Here is a 26,019-nt window from a genome sequence, read left to right as displayed (position 1 = left end):
GCTTTTCCTTTTGTCATTAAGCAGCGTCTATCCCACACCTGTGCAAGAAATAGATAGGCCTAAACTTCATGGGGACTTCATAGCTCAATAGTAAAGAACTTATGAGGCACTTAACCCCAACCCACGAGAGAGATATGACAACATAAAAAAGAAAAGCATCCCATTACTAGGATTTGAGGCTGTACTGAATCTTAAGATTTGAGCAACTCTAGCAAAGAACAAATCGTTCATAACGTCACAGTTTTTAATAGTGACATTTCAGCGACTACAATAACAAATCGTTCATAACCAGAGTTTAAAAAATGAAAAAAAGAGTACCAAACAATGAAGCAATCATGGTTTCTCCATCTTACACCATATAAAGACCAGAGATGAACCTTACCTTACGGAGGTTGTCGTCACTGCCAGAATATATGAGATGACCACTCTCATCAGCAAAGCATACAGTGTTTACATCAGACTGCAACAGCGGATAAATAAAATAACCAAATGATGCTTTTAAGTGCCATCCAGAGTCTCCAGAGGAAGGAACCAGTATGGGAGAATCTGTGTCTTCAAAATTATACGTAAATGAAAATCTTCTTCAAAACCACCATCAAGAAGTAATTTGAGTATATTCTTTTGTTAGATCCTTTACCTGGTGTGCTGGTATTCGGAGGCTAACTTTATTTTATTGTAGATCATAAACATATATTGAAGCATCACTACTTGCAGCTACAAGCTCTTGCCCATCCGTTGAAAATTTAACTGAGAAATTTCCAAACTCATCCTCATCGTCTTCAATAGAAAAATCTAGACCTTCATGAATTTCCTGAATAAAAGGCAATTTTTTATGTAAAAAAACAGTACGAACTTGAAAGTGACTCTTTGTAGCAATCATAATAGAAAAGCAACCGACTTAGAAGTGAATAATCAATTGATTAGTAAAAATGTAAACTCCAAAAAGTACGAATTCAAGTTATAATGAGCATTATAGGGTGAGCTGTAACATCTTCTGAAGCCATCAATATGCCACAATAGATTATCCAGAAAAAACAATAATTTAGAAACAAAAACATTATCAAATTGGATACTTCCTTTTTCCTTTACCAGAAGATCTCCACCTTGAGATTCAACAGATGGTAGCATATACTACAATTCAGATACCACCACCCTTAACAGGTCATCCAAGACAATTATCCCTAGCTAATTTCGGATAAACATCTTCCAGATCTTGTAACATTGATAAAGATATCTACTTTAAAAGATGATAACAAGGATTCATACAAGATTATGCTGAAAAACAATATAGGTTAATTAAAAATGAATCCCCAGGAACATTGTTGATTACTAAAGCTGTAGATGAACCAATTAAACTCGTATCTATGAGCTATTTCATATGATACTCAAAGCTAGTAGCACCAAAAGGACCATTAGTTTCACATACCGTAACGTTTGCAAGTGACTCTGTCTTAGAAGATTCCACATTCACAATATTGACAACAGGTGTCATGCTAGCATAAACCTGTATTTTTATCAAATTAGAAGTGTGACTGATTAAGTTAAGAAACTCAGAAAAAGTAAAATCACTACAAAAGATGACAATTATAAATGAAGCTCCATTGGCAGTCAAAACACGCATTAGGATAAATATGGGTTCGGAACTATCAGGACCATGCAGTATTTACATTTATGTGTATATCATCAAGGAAGAATAAGTTCAGATTGTAAAGTCGTAGTTATATAGACAAGCTTCTTCTTATTCAACAAAACATCAGAAACTCACAAGATAACGTTGGTCCGGTGATAGAGACGTTATATATTCTAATATGGCCTCCTTGTTTTGTTAAAAGAAGAAGAAAATTAGGACTTCAAAACTGCACTTGTGTTCATGCATAGTAGGAAATTGAATTTTAAGTACAACAATTCAAAATCACACAACAATTCAAAATCACAACAATAAAAATGAATTATAACATTAAGCTAATAAATTACAATACCTGAAATCCAGCAACAAAAAACAAACCATCATTGGAAAATTGAGAAACATAAGCAGGGCTTCTGGACTGGTCCACCCCCCAAGGACCATTTACGGACCGGCTCAAAACATGGCAATAATCTGCCGATGAGAACCTCCCCCGCCCTGAATTTCGCGACCGACCAGCATTTTCATCGTTGAAACCGGTAACCTCAACTTCCCAGGCATATCCCCGCTCAAAAGTTGATGGGGTCTTGATTTATGCTTAGTAAGTTGAGCAATTTCATGATCAAAATCATTGGATACTTCATCAGGTCCTTTACTTGAACCCGAACCTTCAGCAGAATTTCCGCCATCACAGGCGCTATTATCTTTACCAAACGTCGCTATGTAACTGATTTTTTCTAAATTTTACTCAATACCCACTACTCAATGGACCTTCATATCAAGTTATCAATGGAATTTAGTTCTGATTAGGGTAAAACCTGCACATTAAAAGTGTATAATTCAGAGCTCAGAACTAAAAAGTCCCCAACTTCAAAGTTTAAACCTGAATCATCTTCCTCACAGTTCACACTTCACACTTCACACAGAGTAAAAACAGAGCTCAGATTAATCCGAAAATTTAACCAAACCCATACAATTTCAAACAAAAGATTCGAACTTTGAGTTCCCATTCAACATTTGCAGGCAAAAGATTACAAATTTAACCGTTGAAGGATAACCAGAGCTACAGTTACTTACCTGCACGAACCGAGCTTCGATCCCTACGAATTGGGACGTGAATTTGGACAGGGCCGGAGAGTCGAGCAATCGCCGCCGTGAATGGAAGTTGGATGGAAGGAGAGATCGTTCACGTGGAACTTGCCGGCTGATTTGCATACGTGTTTGAATGCAGGGCGTCGTCATGCTGAAACAAACGATGATGAGTCTAGAAGGTCCCAGACTCAAAAGAGTGGGACCCTTGCCGGCTGATTTGCTGACCATCGGATTTCTCACCCAACATACAAACAAAATAAAATAGATAATTTAAACCGACTTTAAATTTGCAAATTAAATTATATAGTACTAATAGTGAATAATATTTAATTAAAAATTAAATCATCAACGAGCATATTATTGGTTTCTATAATTTGTATTATATTTTTAATAGAAGTAGGATCCATTAGGAGCCTCATCTTTATTTAAAAAAGATATAAATAAATGATAAGAATAACACTTCTAAAATTTTTTATAATTTGTAATCGGGATATTCAAAATTGATCCAAAATATATAAACAATATTATAACCGTCAAATCTCACTCGCATCTTCAAGAAGTTTTCTTTTCTTATTTGACTGTTGTTAATTATTTATCAAGATTACTGTACTTAATTAATTATGAAAAAATAGTTTCCTTGCTTACTTGTTAGATATGTCTGATTCCTCCAATTTCAAATTTCGATCATATAAAAATCGATTAACTACTGATTAGTTATTGTTTGAGGGTGAAATTAATTTTCGATGTGGGGATCCATTTGAACCAAAGTGGATTGAAATTGATCGATCAGTCCATCGTCAAGCATCGTCATCAATCAAACAATCTAAACACAATCACACTCACCTCTACTCCTAATATAATACATGAAATGATTATATTAACTATACTTTAAATATGAACATGTGATGGTGCTCCAAGAATCCAGATTCTCTCCGGACCCAAGAAATCTTAGCTTAAGGATCAAATGATCCGGACCTTTGAAATTTAACTCAATGGTTACAATTATTCTGACTTTTAGAGGATCCCCTATTTATAACCGTTTGATCAAATTTCAACAGTTCGAATTATTTGATCCTTAAGCTCAAATTTTTTGGGTTCAGTGTTCCAATACCATACAATAGTTTTTCCAATCATTTGTGTTCTTACGAGTAATTCGAGGTTTAGCTACAATACTATTGTAGCTAGTCTTTCAAGAAATTTAGTTATAATATTTATATGTATTTAATTTAATTATCATCTCAACGGTCAGATAATGATTGTATTACATACATATATTGACATGAGTTATACTTTGACCGTTAAATAATAATTATATTAAATAAATAAAATAATAATAATAAAAAATTTGAAAACTAAATTTTAAAAAGCAGGAGACCCTTTATTTCAGATCATTACAAATTTACAATTTGGAAGCAATCCCATTGGAAAACCATGGCTTCTTATTAACTAAGCACAACAGGCAACCTGTCCATAGACATTACAACAAAAATTTAGAAAAAAAAATCTTCCTACCTTAAACGCCGTGGGCGAACATCGCCCAGAAGCACACCCGGAAGAACTACACGGTGACAAGATAAAGCGTTTTAGCCGCTTGTCTTAACCTAGTGTTAGAAAGTTGTGTACAACGGAGACATATGAACAGAAGATTAAGGGGTTGCGAAATACATTGAAGGGAGAAGGAAAAAAAGAGCCTTAACATCTAAACTTTGTCGAATAAACATCTGCGTATTGATACTGCAAACTCGCCAACCTTGTGAGGATGGATGAGGACTGCACATAACCCTGCACAGATAGCTGTAACAGAAATTACAAAAAGTGCAGGGCGAAATCTCAAGAACATCCCACTAGAGCGAAACCTTAAGATCTCCCTGGAAGTGCAACACTTCGCCACACTAGGCAATTCCTTGATGAAGTTAGCTTTACCAACTGCTTTTTTACTCAACAGCGGAACAGTTTCACTTCTCTCGTTAGAAGTTGAACCCACAGTTACACCCAGCCTACCATCTACAGTTATCTCCGTATCCTGCTTTACGTAACAATTTATGGAACAAAACACGTATCAGTTTACGAAATAAATAAGCTAACTACGACAAGAGAAAATATCAAGCACAGAAATTTTATACATATAGTCATTGATAGTGCTCAACAAAACAACCATACTCCCAATGAAGACCTCTTACAGGCTAGAAGTTCGAAAACATTTTACAGATAAATTTAATGGTGAACTACTCAAAATAGCTATTATAAGATCATAGACGGCCAAAGTAAAGCTGTAATCTCAAAATTAAAAGGGAGGAAAAAACCCAGGATTGTAAGCCCAACCATAACCTAGCCAAACTGTATAATCAATATTTCCTTGACTAGTGCAAGGGGCTTGTAGCACCAGATCAGAACAAGTGCTAATTGATAATGAGTCAAGTGTAAAGTGAAAAGCTGACTTATCAGAGGATACAAAATATGAAAACTGAAGCACTCACCTGATAGTGGAATGGAGCAACCGATTTTCCATCATTCTGAAAGCAGGTTTGACTTTGAGAAACAAGATCCTCTTTTTTCACCAACCTTCCAGACTCTCTGACTGAAACCCCAGAGCTTTCGAATTTTTTACAAAGAAGATCACGGGCATATTTCATGTAATTCTGTAATAGCCTCATATCTGCGTCAATGCTGTCATTATTTGCACTGTTTAACTCCTTGTTAGCCATTAGACTCTTCAGATTTTGTAAAACTTTATCCAATATGGTTGTTGACTTGATAGATATCAAAAAGTTCAATAGATAGTTGAATCTTTGAATCTGTGAAGCAGTCATGATCTGTTGGAAGTTTTCCAACAAGGGTTTTTTTAGTAACCATGCTATATCTAAAATAACGTCAGAAAATGCTGTGTGCCTCATTGAAGATGCTTCACAAGAGTTTGAAAGGGAAACCCTCGAAGAAAAGTGTAATCCTTGCAAAGAGAGAGATTCATCAAATCTCTTCTGAATAGTTATCATTTCTGCACAAACCTCTTTGTCCCCAATGAGTACCGGTATAAAGTTGGACAAGCCAGATTCATTCTCAATCTGCAACACAGATTCCTTCCATCAATATTAAATCATGTAACAAAAGAAAATCCTGGTAAGTCCAAAACAAGTATCATGCTTTAAGATGCTATTGTAAAGTATGTTTATATCTACATGAGTGTTAAAGTTCTAATTTTATCTACATGAATCTGGTACAGTACAGATACAGCAGATTCTGGTCCAGAGTTAAATCTTGTCGCTAATGTTTTCAGCAAACCTACGCAATTGTGCCAGATACCATACGAGACAGTTTGAAGAGCGAGCACTCTCATCAATGCACAACCAGCGAAATAAACTAACCACTAAAAATCCCTGGTCATAACACTCTTATGATCACTGGAGTCTGGAAATATGAATAGACAAGATACACAACGAGGCTAAATATGTACCAGAAATATTTACATATGACCAACAACCATATAGATAGACAGAATGTCCCTACTGATAGTTGAACGTGGTGTAAAAGGAAATGTAAGAAGAGAAAATAAATCAGAATGTTTACCTCAATAAATGCAGGACCAAAACAATCTGATTCAGTCGGAGGGACCTGTATCTGGAAGAATTGATGGTCTAAATTACTAGTAGTGTCCCCATCAATCTGACTATGGGAAGATGGAGGAGAATAATCATGTTCCAGATACTTCCCAGAGAAGGATACTAGAAACCTGTAACCATAATGATCTTTATTAGGAAGCTTACGTGACAGCAGTTTTGCTCTCTGCATGCATGAAACAGCTAACAGAATATTACATACCAAAATGCAAAGCTTCAAACAAATGAGAATTATTTTGTTTGGTATTAAGCTTCAAAAGTAGAAGACTAATCAGTCGATGCCATCAGACAACTAGAAATATTTTCCATATTTGATATACATCTAAAGATCACTATGAGTGTTGAAGTTTAGAAGCAACAGAGAAGACTAGCAATTACATTACTTACTATCAAATAGTGACAAGTCTATATACAGTGTCCATCAAGTAGATTCCCCTCTCTCCATCAAGTTTATTAACTGTTCAAACAAATTACAGTTTATAGGGAACAGTGTGTGCATAACAAGCTACACGACACAGCCAAAAGGAGTGAATCAAAAGTAAAGCACAATAAACTACTAAAAACATGTGGAAAACCCTGATTGAAAGCCCTACCGAAATTTGGGCTGTAATAAATTACTTCCAGGCAACAAACTCCATGGGCTTGCCAGCCTCAAAAAATGTAGGATGAACGTAATGAAGCCTTGGGGCCCGCACCTCCACTTTCGTTTTTATTACAGAAGTCCCATCTGTGCATATCAAAATAAAAAGACGCATGTTAGTAGTTCAAACTACTAGTAAGGATCCAATACTTTCCCACCCTAAAACACAATAATCTAATAGAAACACAACACCGATATGAAGCATCAGATTACCTTTTACAAAACGGAAAATCATGTCGTTTAGATAAATCAGAATATTGCCTCTCCCGGATAGCATTTTCTCAGGTACAATAAGAAATTCATGTAGATATGATACAGGATCTTCAAGCAACTGGAAAAAAAAAATAAAAGATCAAAACCAAAGTGGTAGAACAAAAATTTATAGGGTGAAGGTAAGAGAAAAGCTGTGACAAACTCAATCTTACAAATAAGATTGGCAACACCATTACCTTCATCCACATAAACTTAGGCATTGCAATAAAAATAGTCAAGATGGTACATCCGGGGCGGATATATCCCTCCAACTCAACCGGCATACTGGCCAACCATTCGAATATCTGAAAACACATAAGCCCACTTGTTTATTGCTCCCTGATATTTTCCATTAAAAAACAGTTCTCCCTATGTATACTAAACTGTAATGACAATCTTTTAATAGTACTTGGTGCCGAAGTCTTCTAGGAAATTCTGCTGGATTCCAATCATAGAGCTTGAATGATATACGACCTGTCGGACACTACAAGAATGTATCCAATCAGTACGCCTCAAACAGAGCTCCTCGTATTACAATCAATGTTAGCCATGCAAAAGCAATGACATTCAACAAAGACCTACCATAGAAGAGTAGCTTTTGTTGTCGCAATTTGACGGAGAAAGAGAGTTGTTAGAATCATGTTTTCTTGCATCCATTTGGGTTTCACCAGAAGCCATAAATGATACACCGCTGTCACTATGGATATTCTGGGATTCAGGCACTGAACAGAGGATAGGAGTTTGCCCAGCTTGAGACTCCAGCAATTCTTCCTTCTCATTTAACTGACTGCTTAACTGTAAACAATCTGTACATTGTACATACAATTAGACGTAGGTTCTTTTTCCAGAGCAGGGTTGCAGCTTTAGTACTCTTTTACAAGCTGTTTGCATCAAAACAAACATCAAATACCTTCTGTTGCTCCACCATCAAAATTGGTCTCTTCAGTTTGATTTTCCTTTTGTGATTCCTTTCCACTCACTCCTTTAGAATCACTAGGTTTCCTTCGCCGTCTATTATTATGACGCTCTAATTTTCTTCGACAGCTCCGCTTACCTTCATCAAAGTCTGATAAGACATGGAACCTGCCAAAGAATGGGCACACATGCAGAAACGAAATTACAAAAACAATATTAACATAAAACAAGCACATTACAACAATTTTAAAATAATACATGCAGTTCCTCAATAAAACAGAATAGTGACAGTTCTACAATATTAGAAGGCATATCTTTTTTTTTTATAAAGTGATGCTTGTCTTGTTCCTAAGAAAATTTCTCTGATTCCCTTCACCTAAGAACAAGAAATCAACCATGGAAACAGTTCCAAAGACAAATTCAAATGATATCTCAGATAAGAAAAATCATGTGCTTTTACACGACTGAATTGGCATATTAGTACTAATATATCTCAATCTAAAACTTGAGTAACTAAATTCCTCTACTGTGTTCGCTCGGGAACACAAAGAGACTTCATGCCATTCTAACAGAGGCAGGGCTGAAACTGTTGCCATTGCTTTTAAACAGTCACTACTCCGCATTTTTCGGAGCTAACAAGTCCAAAGAAACCCCTCTTCCCCCAGGTAAAGCCTTCAAATTGATAATCAATTCGAAGCCAAAACGACTTTTGCAAGCTGTCCTCGTCATTAGCACTTAGAGATTAAGTAAGATTACAATCACAGCTCCCAAATTGAGAAGCTCGAAAACCAATTTATCCGAAAACATCACTCAGTAAAACACTTCCAAACTACTAAAAACGAAACTGCCATAACTGAAACAATACAATCAAGAACCCTAATTTCGGAAATTAACAAAAAAAATAATTAAAAAAAAAAAAAAAAAAACTTCAGCTTACTTGCCACATTGCTGACAATAGCGCTTGGTCTCACAGTCGATATCGACAGTGCTAGCATTTGCACAGGCCAGGCACACTCTGTGCCTCCGATGATACCCCTTCAGCTCCTTGATATCGACGCCACAAGATGGGACCTGACACCGGGCCGTCCCGTTCGGGGCCCGATCCGTCTTGACCCGCTTCTTCCCGTGCCCGGCTTCCTCCTCCTCCAGCTCCATCATCTTCGCGTCGATCTCGGGGCACGCACAGGGGATATGACCCGCCAAGAAGTTGGGGCAAGCCAGCCTCGGGTCCCGCTTCCTTATCCGACTCAAATTGGAATTTGGATCGTCCAGCAGGTCCTCCGGGGCCGGGCCGACCTCGTGGTCCGGTTTCTCGGCGGAGCCCCACGAGATCGACAAGTCGTCGTCGACGGTGAAGTCGAAGAGATCTCCCCATTCCCAGACGGTGGAGGTGTCGTCGAAGGGCGGCGGCGGTTGAATTTCCATCGGTGAAACCCTACGTGGTTCGTCTAAACGCTGCCGTTGCGGTTGCGTTGGAAAGAAAGGGGGCGGGCTTTGCAGCGCTTTTGTGGTCAAAATTACCGAAAATTGGCAGAGGCAGCTCACCTAACGTCTCCTACCATCCTACCTTAGACGTCAAGATTCCCCATCCACCGGCGCAGAAAAAGGGTAAGACCGCAGTAATTCATTTTTACTGCTTTGTTTTCTTAGAGAGTGAATAATTATCAAATTTTATTTTCAATCATTCTTAAATATAAACTTGATACCGCAACTTTGTGTGTTTTTATTACAACTGATGTCAACGTCATCATAGTTCCGGGTCGTCGTCGGTAGTCCAAAAGCTTGCATCATGGGGCAATTTATTACTAAATATCCCCTTTAACAGCATTTCCACACTTAAAAAGCCCATCCAAACACTAAGCAATTCAATCAATTACTCAATCTTCACCATTAAACCGAATAGTTCAAGTAATTTGTATTAAAATATTATTAATTTTTTTTTATAAAATAATAAAAGATCATTTTACTTTTAATTTCATATGATAATAAAATATCTGTTGAAAGTATTTAAAAATATTGAAATGTGGTGTAAGGGGAAAAAACATGGGTAGATATTTATAAAAAAATAAGAAAAAAGGAATCTTTTGATATAGGCGCCTCAGTTTCGAATTTTTTAGATCAAACATCCATGTCTTTTACTGATTTGATTAAACTTTTTTTTGTCATAATTTTGGCTATATGCACATTACATTGTAACAAATTTCCTACAATTTAGCATTTTGATTACATTCTCCTCCGTTAGAGATAATTGTAAAAAAACTAAAAATAAAAATGGTCAGATTCAATTTATTTTCACAATAATGCTACAATTTAGCAATAATTATCTACGATATGATTTAAGATATTTTCTTTCCAAAATAGTTTAAAATATTTTTCCCAAAATCAAACGTACCAAAATAAAATTTTCTTTTAGTACGTTAAGAGAAAATAGGATTGAAAATAATATAAACATACCAATACACAATGTGTACAAAATAAAACATACCAAAATTAACAATATGTATCAAATCAAACGTACTAATTAATGATTTTTGTAAATTCAAACGTACCCGCAGATAATATATATGACACACCCCGACCGAGATCATGTCATGCTGGCCGTCACGCGGAAGTGACGTAACCATGTGCACAGTGCGGAAGCAAATAAAATAATAATAAAAGTACGAATAAATAAAATCCAGGTTTACACAAAGTAAGAGCATACATGTGCAAGCGTAAGTGTGAAAAACAAAGTTCAGAGCACGAAGACCTAATGCAGTCCGGAAGAAACAACACTACACAAAAACACACCTGAAGGTGATCCTACATTGGTGATAATCTGTCAGATATGCCGGGGAAATCCTCTGGGAAGCCACCACAAGTACTAGCCAACTAGAACCTGGAAGGGCGCAAAACAAAAAGTGTTAGTGGGCAAAAACAAAGCTTTTCAAAAACCATTTCATAAACAAGTTCTAACCCCTCGCCGTAAAACCTGTATACTTCCCAGAAAAGTAGAATATACATATATATATATATATATAAGTCATGCTCAGAAATATGCCATGTCAAATGCCTCGAACAAATGCAAGTGCTCAGGTAATGTCAAATCAATGCCATGTAATCTGTCAGCCGGAGTCACCTAACGTGACATGTACGACTGAATCTAGAGCTCAAATCTCCATCTCACTAACTATACCTGCACACGAGTTGGAACCACCTAAAATGGTCTGTACGACAAGACTGGGTGTAATATAAGTACGCTCAAGTGCTACGATCACGTGAAGGCACCTACGACAAGACTGGGTGTAATAATCGCGGGTCACCTACGAGTCGGAACCACCTAAAGTGGTTTGTACGACAGGACTGTGCACCTAACTTGGATCCAAGATGAGCGTGTGGTGCGGGAGGTGAACATCACGTGAAGGATTGTGCCCAACTCTGGGCGGGAGCACTAACAACGGAGGTGCATGTTATGAGCTCTCTATGCATCTCAACCACTACTGAATATAAGCATAAACCATACTCACCTAGCACTTACTTGTGCGCCTGCAGCACCAACATATATATATATATATAAGCTACTAACAATGCAATAACAAACGGCAAACATGATGCATGGCATAAAAACGTATAAACGTTTCAATTCATTTTCTGGGAAAATGAAATATTGAAATGTGTTTAAAAATATTGAAATGTGTTTAAAAATATAAAACTGTATAAACGTATAAACGTATAAACGGCAAACAGATAATAAAATATCTGTTGAAAGTATTTAAAAATATTGAAATGTGGTGTAAGGGGAAAAAACATGGTTAGATATTTATAAAAAAATAAGAAAAAAGGAATCTTTTGATATAGGCGCCTCAGTTTCGAATTTTTTAGATCAAACATCTATGTCTTTTAGTGATTTGATTAAACTTTTTTTTGTCATAATTTTGGCTATATGCACATTATATTGTAACAAATTTCCTACAATTTAGCATTTTGATTACATTCTCCTCCGTTAGAGATAATTGTAAAAAAAACTAAAAATAAAAATGGTTAGATTCAATTTACTTTCACAATAATGCTACAATTTAACAATAATTATCTACGATATGATTTAAGATATTTTCTTTCCAAAATAGTTTAAAATATTTTTCCCAAAATCAAACGTACAAAAATAAAATTTTCTTTTAGTACGTTAAGAGAAAATAGGATTGAAAATAATATAAACGTACCAATACACAATGTGTACAAAATAAAACATACCAAAATTAACAATATGTATCAAATCAAACGTACTAATTAATGATTTTTGTAAATTCAAACGTACCCGCAGTGTGACATCCCGTCCCGGGATTATTAAAACGCACGTGTGAAATTACGTTATTGCCCCTAGTTCGTTTTTATCACGTTTTTGGTTGTTTGTGTGGTGTGTCACGTGTTGGACCACACCCACACACACACTGTCACACTCTCCCTCTCCCTATGTCCCTGTCCCGTGTCTCTCTCTCTCTCCCTTTCTTCTTCTTCTTCCTTCGACGTACGGACAAACATCAAAACCACCCAAATCATCACAGATCGAGGGAACCAAGTACACCATCAAGTTTGTGAGGCTGAGAGGAGTCCAGTGGTACCATTTTCAGGTAAGAAAACTACCATTTTCACGTCGATTCGAAGTGGTCCGAATTGTGTATTGTTCATGCAAGTTTAATCTAGTTAGTTTTTGGACTTTTGAAGCTTGTAGATGTGTTGGTGAGGTCCCAAGGAGCTTGGGAGTGCATTGTTGGACAGTTTTGGACGTTGGAACCAAGAACTGTAAGTTTGGCCGATTTTCCATGTTTTTGAAAAGTTTATTCCAGTTGTTTTTAGGCCCTAAAACTAGTCCAACGTGGTAGATTATGCTTAGGGCTTCGTTTTGGTATAAAGTACGTGAAAAATGGATGAAAAACGAAGGAGATTAGTGAGTTTTAAGTTTTCCCAGTTTTTCCGATGACCGGAGTCCGGCGAGGGTAGGCCGGAGAAGAAACAAGAATATTTCGTTAAGTTTAACGGAATATTCCTAACGGCAGTAACGGTATCCGGTTAAGTCTAACGGAATATTCCGGAATTTTAACGGAATATTCCTGACGGTGTCAGTTGACACCGTCAGTGTGCATGGCACGTGGCCGCGCGTGGGGGCGCGTAGGTCCGTGCCTATTTTGGCGCGTGGGGGCGCGTGAGAGGTCCAAAAATTATTTTAAAAATATGGTTGTGATCCTGAGGTTGTGTAGAGCACGTTGGTATATTCATTTGTCCATTTTGAGCAATGTATGAGAAGTTATTACGAGAAGTTGATTATGTGCTTTAAAGTTAACGTTTTTATAGTTATTTCGCATATAGGTGACACGTACCCCGAGGACGAGCGTGGTCACGCGAGGCAAGGGGGCTACGACCCTTCCACGTATCAGTGAGTGGGCTTTTGTTTTCCGTATATACCTATATACTATATTTTCCCAGAAATTGAATAAATGTTTATTAGTTTTATGCCATGCATTACTTCATCATTATTCGTGCATTGATGGATATATTAGTAGTTGCATATATTTATACATATGCATATTGGGTGTTGTGGACGCACAGGTAAGTGCCAGGTAAGTGGTATTCATATTTACATTCAGCAGTAGTTTGAGATAGTTAGAGAGCTCATAACCTGCACCCCCGGTGTTAGTGCTCCCGCCCGTGGCCAGGGCACAGTCCTTCACGTGATGTTCACCTCCCGCACCTTATGCTCACCTTGGATTCAAGGTAGGTGCACAGTCCTGTCGTACAGACCACTTTAGGTGGTTCCGACTCGTAGGTGACCCGCGATTATTCGCCCAGTCTTCACGTGATCGTAACACTTATTTACACCCAGGCCTGTCGTACAGACCACTTTAGGTGGTTCCGACTCGTGGGCAGGTTCAGATATTGAGATTGAGATTTGAGCTCTATATGCAGCCGTACAGGTCACGTTAGGTGACTCCGGCTGCCAGATTACATGATATCGATATGTTTATACCGGGGCACTTGCATATCATTATGAGACTTCGGCATGACATATTTTAGAGTACATGGCATATATTTGAGCATGACTAGCATGTCTATACATATGTGTATATGTTTATTTTCTAGGAAGTATACAGGTTTTACGGCGAGGGGTTAGAAAGTATTTTTACGAATGATTTTCAAAGAGCTTTGTTTTTGCCCACTCACGCTTTTGTTTTGCGCCCCTCCAGGTTCTAGTTGCTTAGCTGTTGCGGTGGTTTCCCCAGAGGGCTTTCCGGCGTTTCTGACAGACACTCACCATTGTAGGGTCACCTTCGGGTGTACTATTGTCGTCGTTTTAGTTTGGGCTGCTATAGACCTGCTCTGAAATTGTATCTCACTTACTAGCACTTGTTTTATTACTTTGTATGCTAGTTGTTTTTAATTATTCGTTCTTTCACATTACTACTTTATTAGCTTCCGCACGTGCACATGGCTACGTCACCTTGGTGTGACGGCCAGCACGCTCCAATCTCGGTTGGGGTGTGTCACGCAGATAATATATATGATACACCCCGACCGAGATCAGGGCATGCTGGCCGTCACGCGGAAGTGACGTAACCATGTGCACAGTGCGGAAGCGAATAAAATAATAATAAAAGTACGAATAAATAAAATCCAGCTTTACACAAAGTAAGAGCATACATGTGCAAGCGTAAGTGTGAAAAACAAAGTTTAGAGCACGAAAACCTAATGCAGTCCGGAAGAAACAACACTACACAAAAACACACTCAAAGGTGGTCCTACATTGGTGATAATCTGTCAGATATGCCGGGGAAATCCTCTGGGAAGCCATCACAAGTACTAGCCAACTAGAACCTGGAGGGGCGCAAAACAAAAAGTGTGAGTGGGCAAAAACAAAGCTTTTCAAAAACCATTTTATAAACAAGTTCTAACCCCTCGCCGTAAAACCTGTATACTTCCCAGAAAAGTAGAATATACATGCATATATATATATATAAGTCATGCTCAGAAATATGCCATGTCAAATGCCTCAAACAAATGCAAGTGCTCAGGTAATGTCAAATCAATCTCATGTAATCTGTCAGCCGGAGTCACCTAACGTGACTTGTACGGCTGAATCTAGAGCTCAAATCTCCATCTCACTAACTATACCTGCACACGAGTCGGAACCACCTAAAGTGGTATGTACGACAGGACTGGGTGTAATATAACTACGCTCAAGTGCTACGATCATGTGAAGGCTGGGCGAATAATCGCGGGTCACCTACGAGTCGGAACCACCTAAAGTGGTTTGTACGAAAGGACTGTGCACCTAACTTGGATCCAAGATGAGCGTGTGGTGCGGGAGGTGAACATCACGTGAAAGATTGTGCCCAACTCTGGGCGGGAGCACTAACACCGGGGGTGCATGTTATGAGTTCTCTATGCATCTCAACCACTACTGAATATAAGCATAAACCATACTTACCTAGCACTTACCTGTGCGCCTGCAGCACCAACATACATATATATATATAAGCTACTAACAATGCAATAACAAACGGCAAACATGATGCATGGCATAAAAACGTATAAACGTTTCAATTCATTTTCTGGGAAAAGCATAAGTATTTAGGTATATACGGAAAACCAAAAGCCCACTCACTGGTATGTAGAAGGGTTGTAACCCCCTTGCCTCGAGTGACCGCGCTCGTCCTTGGGATAGGTCTCACCTATATGCGAAACAACTATAAAAACGTTAATTTTAAAGCACATAACCAATATCACGAAATAACTTCTCATACAATGCTCAAATGGGGTGTATGAATACACCAACGTGATTTACTCAACCTCAGGAACATCCCCATATTTTTAGAAAAATTTTCCACCGCTGCACACGCCCCCACGCGCCGGCCACGCGCAGGCACGTGCCTGGCACACTAACGGTGTTAGTTAACGCCGTCAGGAATATTCCGTTAAAACTGACGGATTCTGTTAACGTCATTAGGAATATTCCGTCCAAACTGACGGAATATCCCGTCATCTTCTCCGGCACCGTCACCGGCGCCGAAAAATCGGGAAAACTTTAAAACCTTGTAACATCTTCGTTTTTCAACCAAATTTCACAAAATTGGTACCCAAATGAAGCTTACAACAAGAGGAACAAATCCATACCCTTTCAAGCACTAAAATCCACGGAATCTCGCCGGGAAAACACCACCAACTCCGGCCAAGCTTGTAACTCACGATCCCGACGTCCAAAACCTTCAAACGAACCACCCCGAGCCTCCTAAGGACCTCACTAAGCTTCATACAAGCTTGAAATTCCCAAAAACACAAGAATTAACGTGTGCATGAACAGTGACCAAATCGGGGTATCTCGAGTTCGACGTGAAAACGAAGGTATCCTTACCTGAAATGGGTATGGTTGAACTCCTACGGACCTCACGAGCACGAATATGTAATTTATTTCCTTGATCTGTGAAGGTTTGGATGGTTTTGATTGTCGTCCGTACAAGAAGGATAGAAATGGGAGAAAGAAAGGGCTCGGGATAGGGATGCAGGACAAGGAGAAGGGTGAGGGGGTGTGGTCCAAAACCAGCCAAGCAACACCCAAAAACAACCACACAACGAACCAACCATAATAGGGGCAAAATCGTCATTTCACCCCTACGGTTCGAAAATCTGGAACGGGCTGTCACATATACGTAATGGATTGTACCAATAATAATTCTTCAACAACTATACTTAAAAAAAAAAAAAAAAAAAAAAAAAAAGCAAAAAAAATATAATTTCACAAAAAAGTTGAAAAAATTACACAGAGCTTTTATGTTGATCACCAACTATTTGAAAAAGAAAAAACCATTTGGAAAAAGAAATAATATTAAATGTTTGCTTAACCAAAAAAAAAAATTTGTATTCGAAAAAACATATTTGGAAGAAGAGAAAATATAGTTTATTTACTAATATCTCCACTAAATAATGAAAAGTGCATCATGCAGATAAAATGATAAATTCAAAAATTACTTTAATTTAAAAAAATAGAGATGACTATTGGTCAAAACACTTTAATCAAATTTTAAAAAGGCACATATGTTTAATCTAAATGATATAGAAAAACTGTAGGGGATTTTAATTTTCCCAAAAAAAAATATTTGTATTTTTAATTAATTTTTATAATTTTTTATTAATTTTTTTAAAGTAGTTGATGTCAAACTTGCATCACATGGTCTAGTGGCTACGTTAGTCGATTTTAGCCTAGGTGAGCAACTAGGCTCCCCCTCAGCCCAATGGATTTGAATGGGATGTAGGAGTTTTGTGGGGAGGGAGGAGATTTAATCCACTATCCCCTTAGGGATTTCACAGGGGTGGAAGTGCTCTAAGAACAATTTTTCACTATGTTAGTAACACGCTCGGCACACCAAGTGTAATAATATAATTGATTGGAAATTAGATTATTATGCTTGGTGTAGTGTTTTTAACACACTGAAAGAAATGAGAAAAGAGAATCAGAGAAAGGTTGCCGTTGGCGGAGTCGAGTGGTTGATCGGGGTCGGGGTGGGTTGAGCTTCGGTGATGCTGGGTTTTTAAATTCTTAGTTTTAACTTTTGTTAAACTTAACATTGTTTGGTTAGGGTGTTAAGTGATTGAATATATGTCAAATTATAAGGGGATGGCATTTTTTGGCACAAAATATTGGAAGCCCCAAAATACAAAGTAGTGACCTTTTAAATAATTTTCACCATTTGATTTCTTAATTTCAATCTTCATCATTTGTTAAGTCCCGGACTATTGTATAAACACTGCATATTTTCTTCTTAACACCTTTTGATAGTTGTAGTTGAACTATGACGAGTTTGATAATGCCTTTGTTGGAGTCTTAGTTTGCACGTAGAAGTTCCTTGTAAAGAAAGAAAAATAAACAAAATCGTGCATTGGGCCTTGGTAGTTAGGTAAGCCAAATTAAAATTATTGCCAATACACCAAACCGACTTAGTTGAAGAGCGCTATTAATTGAGAATTTGAGAGATTTTAATTCTTTTAATGAAGAGTTTTTATCATAAATGGTCCCTAAAATTGACCCACACCATCAAAATTGTCACATCCCCGCCCGGGGCGAACCACTCCCCAGGCCCGCTCCACCACCGTAGCACGATATTGTCTGCTTTGGGCTTACCATTCCCTCACGGTTTTGTTTTTGGGAACACCAAAACCTTCAAACGAACCAACCCGAGCCTCCTAAGAACCTCACCAAGCTTCCTACAAGCTTGAAATTCCCAAAAACACAAGAATTAACGTGCGCATGAACAGTGACCAAAATCGGGGATCGTGAGTTACAGGTTTGGCCAGAGTTGGTGGTGTTTTCCCGGCGAGATTCCATGGGTTTTAGTGTTTGAAAGTGGTATGAATTTGTTCCTCTTGTTGTAAGCTTCATTTTGGTACCAATTTTGTGAAATTTGGTTGAAAAACGAAGAAGATATCAAGCTTTGAAATTTTTCCGATTTTCCGACGGTTGGAGAAGATGACGGAATATTCCGTCAGTTTGGACGGAATATTCCTAATAGCGTTAACGGCATCAGTTAGATTTAACGGAATATTCCTGACGGCGTTAACTGATGCCGTCAGTGTGCCAGGCACGTGCCTACGCGTGGGCAGCGCGTGTGGCCGTGCCTTGGCTGGCGTGTGGGGGGCGCGTGCGGCGTCGGAAAATTATTTTAAAAATATGGGGATGTTCATGAGGTTGAGTAGATCACGTTGGTGTATTCATACACCCCATTTGAGCATTGTATGCGAAGTTATTTCATAATGTTGGTTATGTGCTTTAAAATTAACGTATTTATAGTTGTTTCGCATATAAGTGAGACCTATCCCAAGGACGAGCGCGGTCACTCGAGGCGAGAGGATTACAACCCTTCTACATACCAGTGAGTGGGCTTTTGGTTTTCCGTATATACCTATATATTTATGTTTTCCCAGAAAGTGAAATGGAACGTTTATACGTTTATATGCCATGCATTATGTTTGCCATTTAATTATGCATTATTAGTAGCATATATATATATGTGTGTGTGTGTTGGTGCTGCGGACGCACAGGTAAGTGTTAGGTGAGTTATGTTTATGTTTATATTCAGTAGTGATTTGAGATACATATAGAGCTCATAACCTGCACCCCCGGTGTTAGTGCTCCCGCCCAGAGTAGGGTACAGTCCTTCACGTGATGTTCACCTCCTGCACCACACGCTCATCTTGGATCCAAGTTAGGTACACAGTTCTGTCGTACAGACCACTTTAGGTGGTTCCGACTCGTAGGTGACCGCGATTATTCGCCCAGTCTTCACATAATCGTAGCACTTGAGTGTACTTATTATACACCCAGTCCTGTCGTACAGACCACTTTAGATGGTTCCGACTCGTGTGCAGGTATAGTTAGTGAGATGGAAATTTGAGCTCTAGATTCAGCCATACAGGTCACGTTAGGTGACTCCGGCTGATAGATTACATAGCATTGTTTGGCATTACCTGAGTACTTGCATTTTATTTCGAGACATTTGGCATGACATATTTCCGAGCATGATTTATATATATGTATATATTCTATTTTCTGGGAAGTATACAGGTTTTACAGCGAGGGGTTAGAACTTTGTTTATAAAATGATTTTTGAAAAGTTTTGTTTTTGCCCACTCACGCTTTCTGTTTTGCGCCCCTCCAAGTTCTAGTTTGGCTAGCACTTTTGATGGCTCCCTAGAGGATTTTCCCAGCTTATCTGACAGATTATCACTAGTGTAGGACCACCTTTGGGTGTGTTTATTTAGTGTTGTTTCTCCCGGACTGTATTAGATCTTCCATGCTCTGAACTTTGACACTTGCGCTTGCACATGTATGTTATTTACTTTGTGTATAACTGGGTTTTTATTTATTCGTACGTTTATTATCATTATTTATTAGCTTCCGCATTGTGCACATGGTTACGTCACTTCCACGTAACGGGCAGCATGCCTTGATCTCGGTTGGGGTGTGTCAAAAATAGTCCATAAAATTGAAAATCTATCAATGTAGTCCTTGAAAATAGGTGTCACAGATCAATGTGATCCTTCATTTACAATTCTGTCAAAAATTTTGTTATGTGTTGATGTGGCGCATCAATGGGTCCCACAAATCTTTTTTTTTTTTTTTTCACAGATGGTCCTTGAAATTGATTCGCACCATTAAGATGGTCCCTGAAATTGACGCACACCATCAAAATGGTCCATAAATTTGAAAATCGATTAATATAGTTCCTGAAAATAGATGTCTCAAATCAATGTTGTCCTTTCGTCGTAACTATGTCAAAATTTTTGTTATGTATTGATGTATAACATAAATGGGCCCACAAGTTTAACTAAATAAAAAATAAATTAGAAATATGTCTAATAATTAATTAAAAAAGTTATCAACCCAGAAACTCAATCCCGCAATCACCTCTGATCCCAACCTATACTCGTCTACCTCCATCTATGGTAGCATTCGTCTCTTTTCTCTAGAAAAAAAAAATCTTAAGACACTCATTTTCATACCATTCATTGAATTTGACCAGGATCGAGACCACCTTTGGTGACAGCTTGGATTGGTGACAATTTTTGTGACTCTACGGTCAATATTTGGACGCTTGAAAACTTTACAACCTTAACCTTGAAGAGCTTGTTAGGCGCTCCCTTAGTGATCTTGGTGATGCGGAGAATGGCGAGATTTGCCTTGAAATAATCTCATTGTGCATAGAAGTTTTTTTGACAACTTCTTTAATTAATTGTTAAACTCATATCAACACACAACAGAATTTTGACAAAATTGTAACGGAATGACACATTGATTTGCAACACCAATTTTCAACCTTAAAAAATAAAAAAAATTCTAAGTACACCCGAAATCGTTTTAACTTATATATCCCAAGATTATTTATCTTCTACTACTCTAAAAAAAGATGAATGTTCTTGATGACCCTTAGATGAAGGTACTGTTTTTTGTTGATAAAGCTCTCACTTTCTTATTAAGCAAATAAAACTTTCATGAAGTGGTGATATCAATGCATCTCCAGGACTATGGAAGGAAGTCATAACTTGTTACAAAACATAAACAACGCCCATCAATGCAATAGATCATTTTAGGTTCATTTGCAGCAATAGAAATTGCACTAAAATATATTTTCTTACTTTAATGTTAGTGGGAGAGGCTTCCACAATCACTTGAGATGGAGGTATCATCTCCTTACTTTCATCAGGTCTGTTCTCCATATATGAAAATGGAGAGCCAAGTCCAAGACCACTATATATTGCTACATTCTTCCGAGCTGTGTTATCATGGTTCATTTTGATTTGAACCTTCAATGTCCTTTGATCAGTTTGATTGCCTTGTTTATTTGAAGTTTCATCTTTCAAGAAACACCTCTCAGCTACTTGAGTAGAAGGCAAACATAAATTCCGTTTAACTCAAATATTTCCAGGGAGGACCATTGAATTATGTGACAAATGAGCACTCTTAGCAGCGAAGCCACCTTGTACAATACCGAATAAGTTCTGCTCCATTGGTCTCTTGTGAGTTGTTTATTAAAGCAATGGAGGCACCCAAGAGCTAGACATACCTTATGGCTCACTCCATATGTCTCTCTGCACACATCATGATCTTGAAACAAGAAGGATACTTCTATGATCTTTCACTTGCACCTAGGTGTGAAGAGTGTGAAGCGTATACAGAAAATATTGGGTGAAGAAAATACAAAGTGTATATTGATAGTGTAAGATGTGAGGGTATTATGAGAAAGTATGATGTAGTGTATTAGGATAAATTTTAATTAAAAAAACAAATATAAGATGTAGTAAATATGTGAAATGTATTCAACAACTAGTGAGGTGTTAATATAACAAACCCCCTTAAATCTATTAAAATCTAATTCAGTACACTCCCTAAATCGATATCTGCACCGCACTCTATTCTTCTCCATTGTCATACTAGGGACTTAGGGTTAGGGTTTTTCGCGCTCAGGGTTCAAACCCTAGCTGCAACAATGGCCAGGTACAGAAGCCGAAGCAGAAGCTACAGCCCTCGTCGGCGCAGCCGGACTCCGCCGCGTGGACGCAAGCGATACGACGACGAGCCGCGTGATCGACATCGTGACAGTAGGTCTCACAGAGACCGTAGCTCACCCGCCCCTTCTGGCTTGCTCGTTCGCAATCTCCCTCTCGACGCTAGGTATCTATCTCTCTGTCTGCATGTATTGTATGTTTGTATTTATATGTATATTTTGGTTTTTGTCAGTCAAGATTTTTAATCATGTTGTTTGTGGTTGTTCTTCAAATGCGTGACTAAAATTGGGTGGTAATGATTTTCTTTTTTGTATTTTTTGTGCTTTACTTTTCTAAATCTACAATTTTGTGTTAATCTCTGGTTAATACAAGTATATTATCGAAGAATAACTTGATTTTCCATGGTTATAGACTTAATCCTTCGGCTAATTGAGTTGATTACGACAAGTCTTTTAAACCCAAAGCACGGATTCATGATAATTTCCATTACTGAACATCTAGGCTTATTCATTGTTTATCTGTTTTATGCAGGCCAGAAGATCTTAGGATCCCATTTGAGCGATTTGGCCCTGTAAAGGATGTGTATCTTCCAAAGAATTACTACACAGGGTATGCGATTCTTGATTGTTATAGTGTTAATTATGCTAAATTTGTAATGTGATTCTTCTTTTCTGCTGTGGTTCAATGGTGTAAAACTTGCACTCTGGAATAGATACGTCTGTGAAAGTGGACATATTTGTGAATTTTCTGGATAACAAAAATTTAAGTTATTTTGACTCACTGTTTTTACTTTCAATTCGTAGGGAGCCACGGGGTTTTGGGTTTGTGAAGTACCGTTTTGGTGAGGATGCAGCGGAAGCAAAGCAACAGTTGAATCATACAGTTATTGGTGGGCGTGAGATAAGAATTGTGTTTGCTGAGGAGAATAGAAAAACTCCTCAAGAAATGCGCACAACTACTCGCGTAAGGTATGTTGTATTTGGCATGCCTTCTTAAATATAATTAGATATTCATTTTATAAATGTGATTTTTATTTTATTTTCTATTTATCTGCAGTAGTCGACATGGAGGAAGCTCCAGAAGGAGAACTCCACTGAGGTCCCCAAGACGGCAATATCATTGTCGGTTTTAACTTTCACTTGGCTTCTTCTGAATGACATGCAAGATTTTATTTTTATTTTTTCTGAAGTCCTTTGTGAAATGATTTGCTCCTACCTTCTTCTAAGTCATCATCAAATGTTTTTGGTCACAGCTTACTCGCCGTCACCATCACCTGTTAGGCGTTACTCAAGGTCTGTATATTATCTCTAGATGCTTCTTTTATTCATTAACACTGTTTCATTTCTATAATACTGTTGTAATCTGCATGGTAGGGTGGTTACCCCTTTCAAAGGTGTGGTAGATTCATCAGTGGTACATTCACGTGGTGATATAATATTTTCCAAAATTGATCAATGGTTATAGTTTTTCAATGCTTGTTTTCATGGATGAGTACATTAGAGTGATCATATTTTCATTGAAATATATCTAAATCCACCTTTTATGTTCACATACCTGTGTTTCTGGTGAAATTACAGAATGAGAACTCTTATAGGTAGAGAGAATGAATTGTATAATATTTTCTGGTGGCCTTGTTTATGCAGATATAATTTAAAGACTTTTGGATTAGTAAAGTTTAATGAGAAAAGAGATCATAAAAGTGACGGGCAACTTCTTTACCTTCCACCAATGGTCTCCATAAGTACTATCTGTATCCACCATCAACTTTCATCCACAAATGGCATTGGGTTCCTATTGTTATGACTTCAGTTTGTGAGACTTTCTACGATTGACTGAACTGACAAGCTAACTGGGCGTTAGAGATATCGGAATGTTTACTAATATTTATTTATTTTTCCTTCTTATATTAGCTAAGTAAGTTTTTAACGAGAAATTTGTTAAGTTTGATATCTTGTTTTGCATATACCATCCAGTAAAGAAAGAATATAAAGCTTATAGTTGGCCAAAGAAAGAATTCATCTACAAAGAAACGAAGCCATTCAAAGTTTTTACCGGTAGAGTATGGTGACATGTTGAAGGAAAAGATATTATCTGGTTTTAGAAAGTTGGGGCAAAGTGAGCTATGAAGTTGTCAGATGCTGATCAAACCAGTACTAGCCTAACTCTTGAGTGTTTGGACCAAGTGTCATATTTTTTGTTCAGAACCCTGTAAAGGTTCAGGTAAAGGTTATATCTTGATCAATTAGATTTGAAGAGGATGTAAGTAGTTGTTCTGTTATCTTGAAACAGATAATTGGTTCTGAATTGTTGATCTGTGCCCAACTTACTTTTGCTTGTGCACGTGTATTAGATTATTAATCAGGGAAGTTTTGTTCTTGTGAAAAATGGAGATGGGTTTAGTGCATCTCTTATTCATTTGGAATATTTCTATTTTATTCTCTTGCTGCATCTCCATTTTTTTTCAATACATAATTAGGTGTTTTTTCCTTTGGAAGGGACCATCGTGCTAGGGATGATTATCGCTCGCCAGTGCAATCTAGATCAATTTCACGATCTCCCTCACCACGGAATGGAAGAGACTACAGGAGGTCCCCTAGTCCTAGAGAGAATGGTCGAAGTCCTCGTGATGGTAGAGACTACAGGAAGTCCCCAAGTCCCAGGGAGAATGGTCGGAGTATTCGTGATGTGAGGGAGTATGCAGCCAGCAGATCAAGGAGTCCTAGGGGTAACAGTTGCAGTCCGCCAAGGTCTTGTTCGCGATCCTACAGGTAGATGCCTCTTCCACTTTGTACTCATGTAAATAATTTCTAGTGTAATCATAATAAGCTTTGTTGAGGCCACAGAATATGGTCTTAAATTTGCTGAGTATAGTTTCATATTATATGTGAGAGGTACCCTTATGGAAGGAGTTTAGTATGGTCTTAATTTTGCAGAATATAATTTCATATTATGTTTGAGAGGTACCCTTATGGAAGTGGAGTTTGGTATGGTCTTAATTTTGCGGAATATAGTTTCATATTACATGAGAGATACCCTTATGGAAGTGGAGCTTAATTATTTTTGTGAACTTCATTTTGAAAACAATATCTACTTCCAAATCGTTTTCTGTTATTTTTCGGTTGGATTTAGTTGTATAATTTGAGTGCTGCTGTTAATTACTTTGGGCTTGGTTCTAGTGATTAGGCGAGGATGAAAGTTTTGCCTGTTTACCTTTCTTTTAATGCTGAATGTCCTAACCAAAATTCTGAATGTTAGACCAATGAAAAACAGTTTACGTTCCAAGTCCCTACTAGGACGGATGGTAATAGCCTGGTCTCAGTGTAGTTGGTGATAAAGGTCCCCTGAAGTTATGTGGGGATATGACCCTATTTACTTAAATTGTCTAACCAAATAGGTAATAGTGGTGATAATTTCTACAACTATTGCTGTACGGTCATCTTCACATCCTATCTGTTTCATTACACTAGCTTGTCGATTAAGTGCTGTGGTGGTAATCTCTATAATTTTTTGCTGTGCAGTCCTCGCTGATGCCTGTCAGGTACGTTGGTTGCTGCTTCAAAGTGTACTCTGAGCGTGGTTAACTAGATGATATGCTTTGGTATTCTCCAAGATCTTGAATGTTTGGTAAATATGAGTTTCGGACCATATCAGTTTGTCCTGTGGATTTAAAACTATTCGCATGTCAGTCGAATCAAATGGACGTAAGCTCTATGGAGCTCAATGTGACTTGTACAATTGTTGGAAAATCAATTTTGCTTTTCCATGCGTGCGTAGTTTGTTGTGCAAAGGGCGGGTAATTCGCACTTTAGTTTCTCCTTCCGCACTCTCCTTGCTTTTGTTAATTGATTTTTCTT

General features: G+C 37.8%; 1 protein-coding gene, 1 long non-coding RNA gene and 1 pseudogene across 5 annotated transcripts; 1 reads left to right on the top strand and 2 right to left on the bottom strand.

Moving 5' to 3' along the window:
- Positions 1 to 6: 6 nt before the first annotated feature.
- LOC137732550 (uncharacterized) lies at positions 7 to 1,911 on the bottom strand. Of its 2 annotated transcripts, XR_011068351.1 has the most exons (4): positions 1,766 to 1,911; positions 1,427 to 1,504; positions 638 to 811; positions 7 to 546 (listed from the first exon to the last, which is right to left on the bottom strand). It is a non-coding gene; the product is annotated as an uncharacterized lncRNA (long non-coding RNA). The 2 variants fall into 2 exon arrangements; XR_011068350.1 differs by having other exon boundaries at positions 7 to 811.
- A 2,162-nt stretch (positions 1,912 to 4,073) lies between these two features.
- LOC137730999 (squamosa promoter-binding-like protein 7) lies at positions 4,074 to 9,805 on the bottom strand (annotated as a pseudogene).
- Positions 9,806 to 22,046: 12,241 nt separating this feature from the next.
- LOC137730778 (serine/arginine-rich SC35-like splicing factor SCL28) lies at positions 22,047 to 25,982 on the top strand. Of its 3 annotated transcripts, none has more exons than XR_011068215.1 (7): positions 22,047 to 22,331; positions 22,697 to 22,774; positions 22,969 to 23,133; positions 23,222 to 23,286; positions 23,418 to 23,457; positions 23,809 to 24,385; positions 24,661 to 24,795. XR_011068215.1 is itself a non-coding variant. In XM_068469739.1 (7 exons), exons 1-7 carry the CDS (start codon positions 22,147 to 22,149, stop codon positions 25,691 to 25,693), a joined length of 813 nt encoding a protein of 270 aa, XP_068325840.1. In that variant the 5' UTR covers positions 22,047 to 22,146; the 3' UTR covers positions 25,694 to 25,982. The 3 variants fall into 3 exon arrangements, 2 of the variants coding, with proteins under 2 accessions (XP_068325840.1, XP_068325839.1); XM_068469739.1 differs by lacking the exon at positions 23,809 to 24,385 and adding an exon at positions 25,684 to 25,982 and having other exon boundaries at positions 23,225 to 23,286; positions 24,661 to 24,933; XM_068469738.1 differs by lacking the exon at positions 23,809 to 24,385 and adding an exon at positions 25,684 to 25,982 and having other exon boundaries at positions 24,661 to 24,933.
- The last annotated feature ends 37 nt before the right edge of the window (positions 25,983 to 26,019 follow it).

The sequence above is a fragment of the Pyrus communis genome, chromosome 4, assembly GCF_963583255.1.
Source record: "Pyrus communis chromosome 4, drPyrComm1.1, whole genome shotgun sequence".
Taxonomy (NCBI): domain Eukaryota; kingdom Viridiplantae; phylum Streptophyta; class Magnoliopsida; order Rosales; family Rosaceae; genus Pyrus; species Pyrus communis.
Note: the sequence above shows the minus strand (reverse complement) of the source record. Positions and strands in the feature narration are given on the sequence as shown.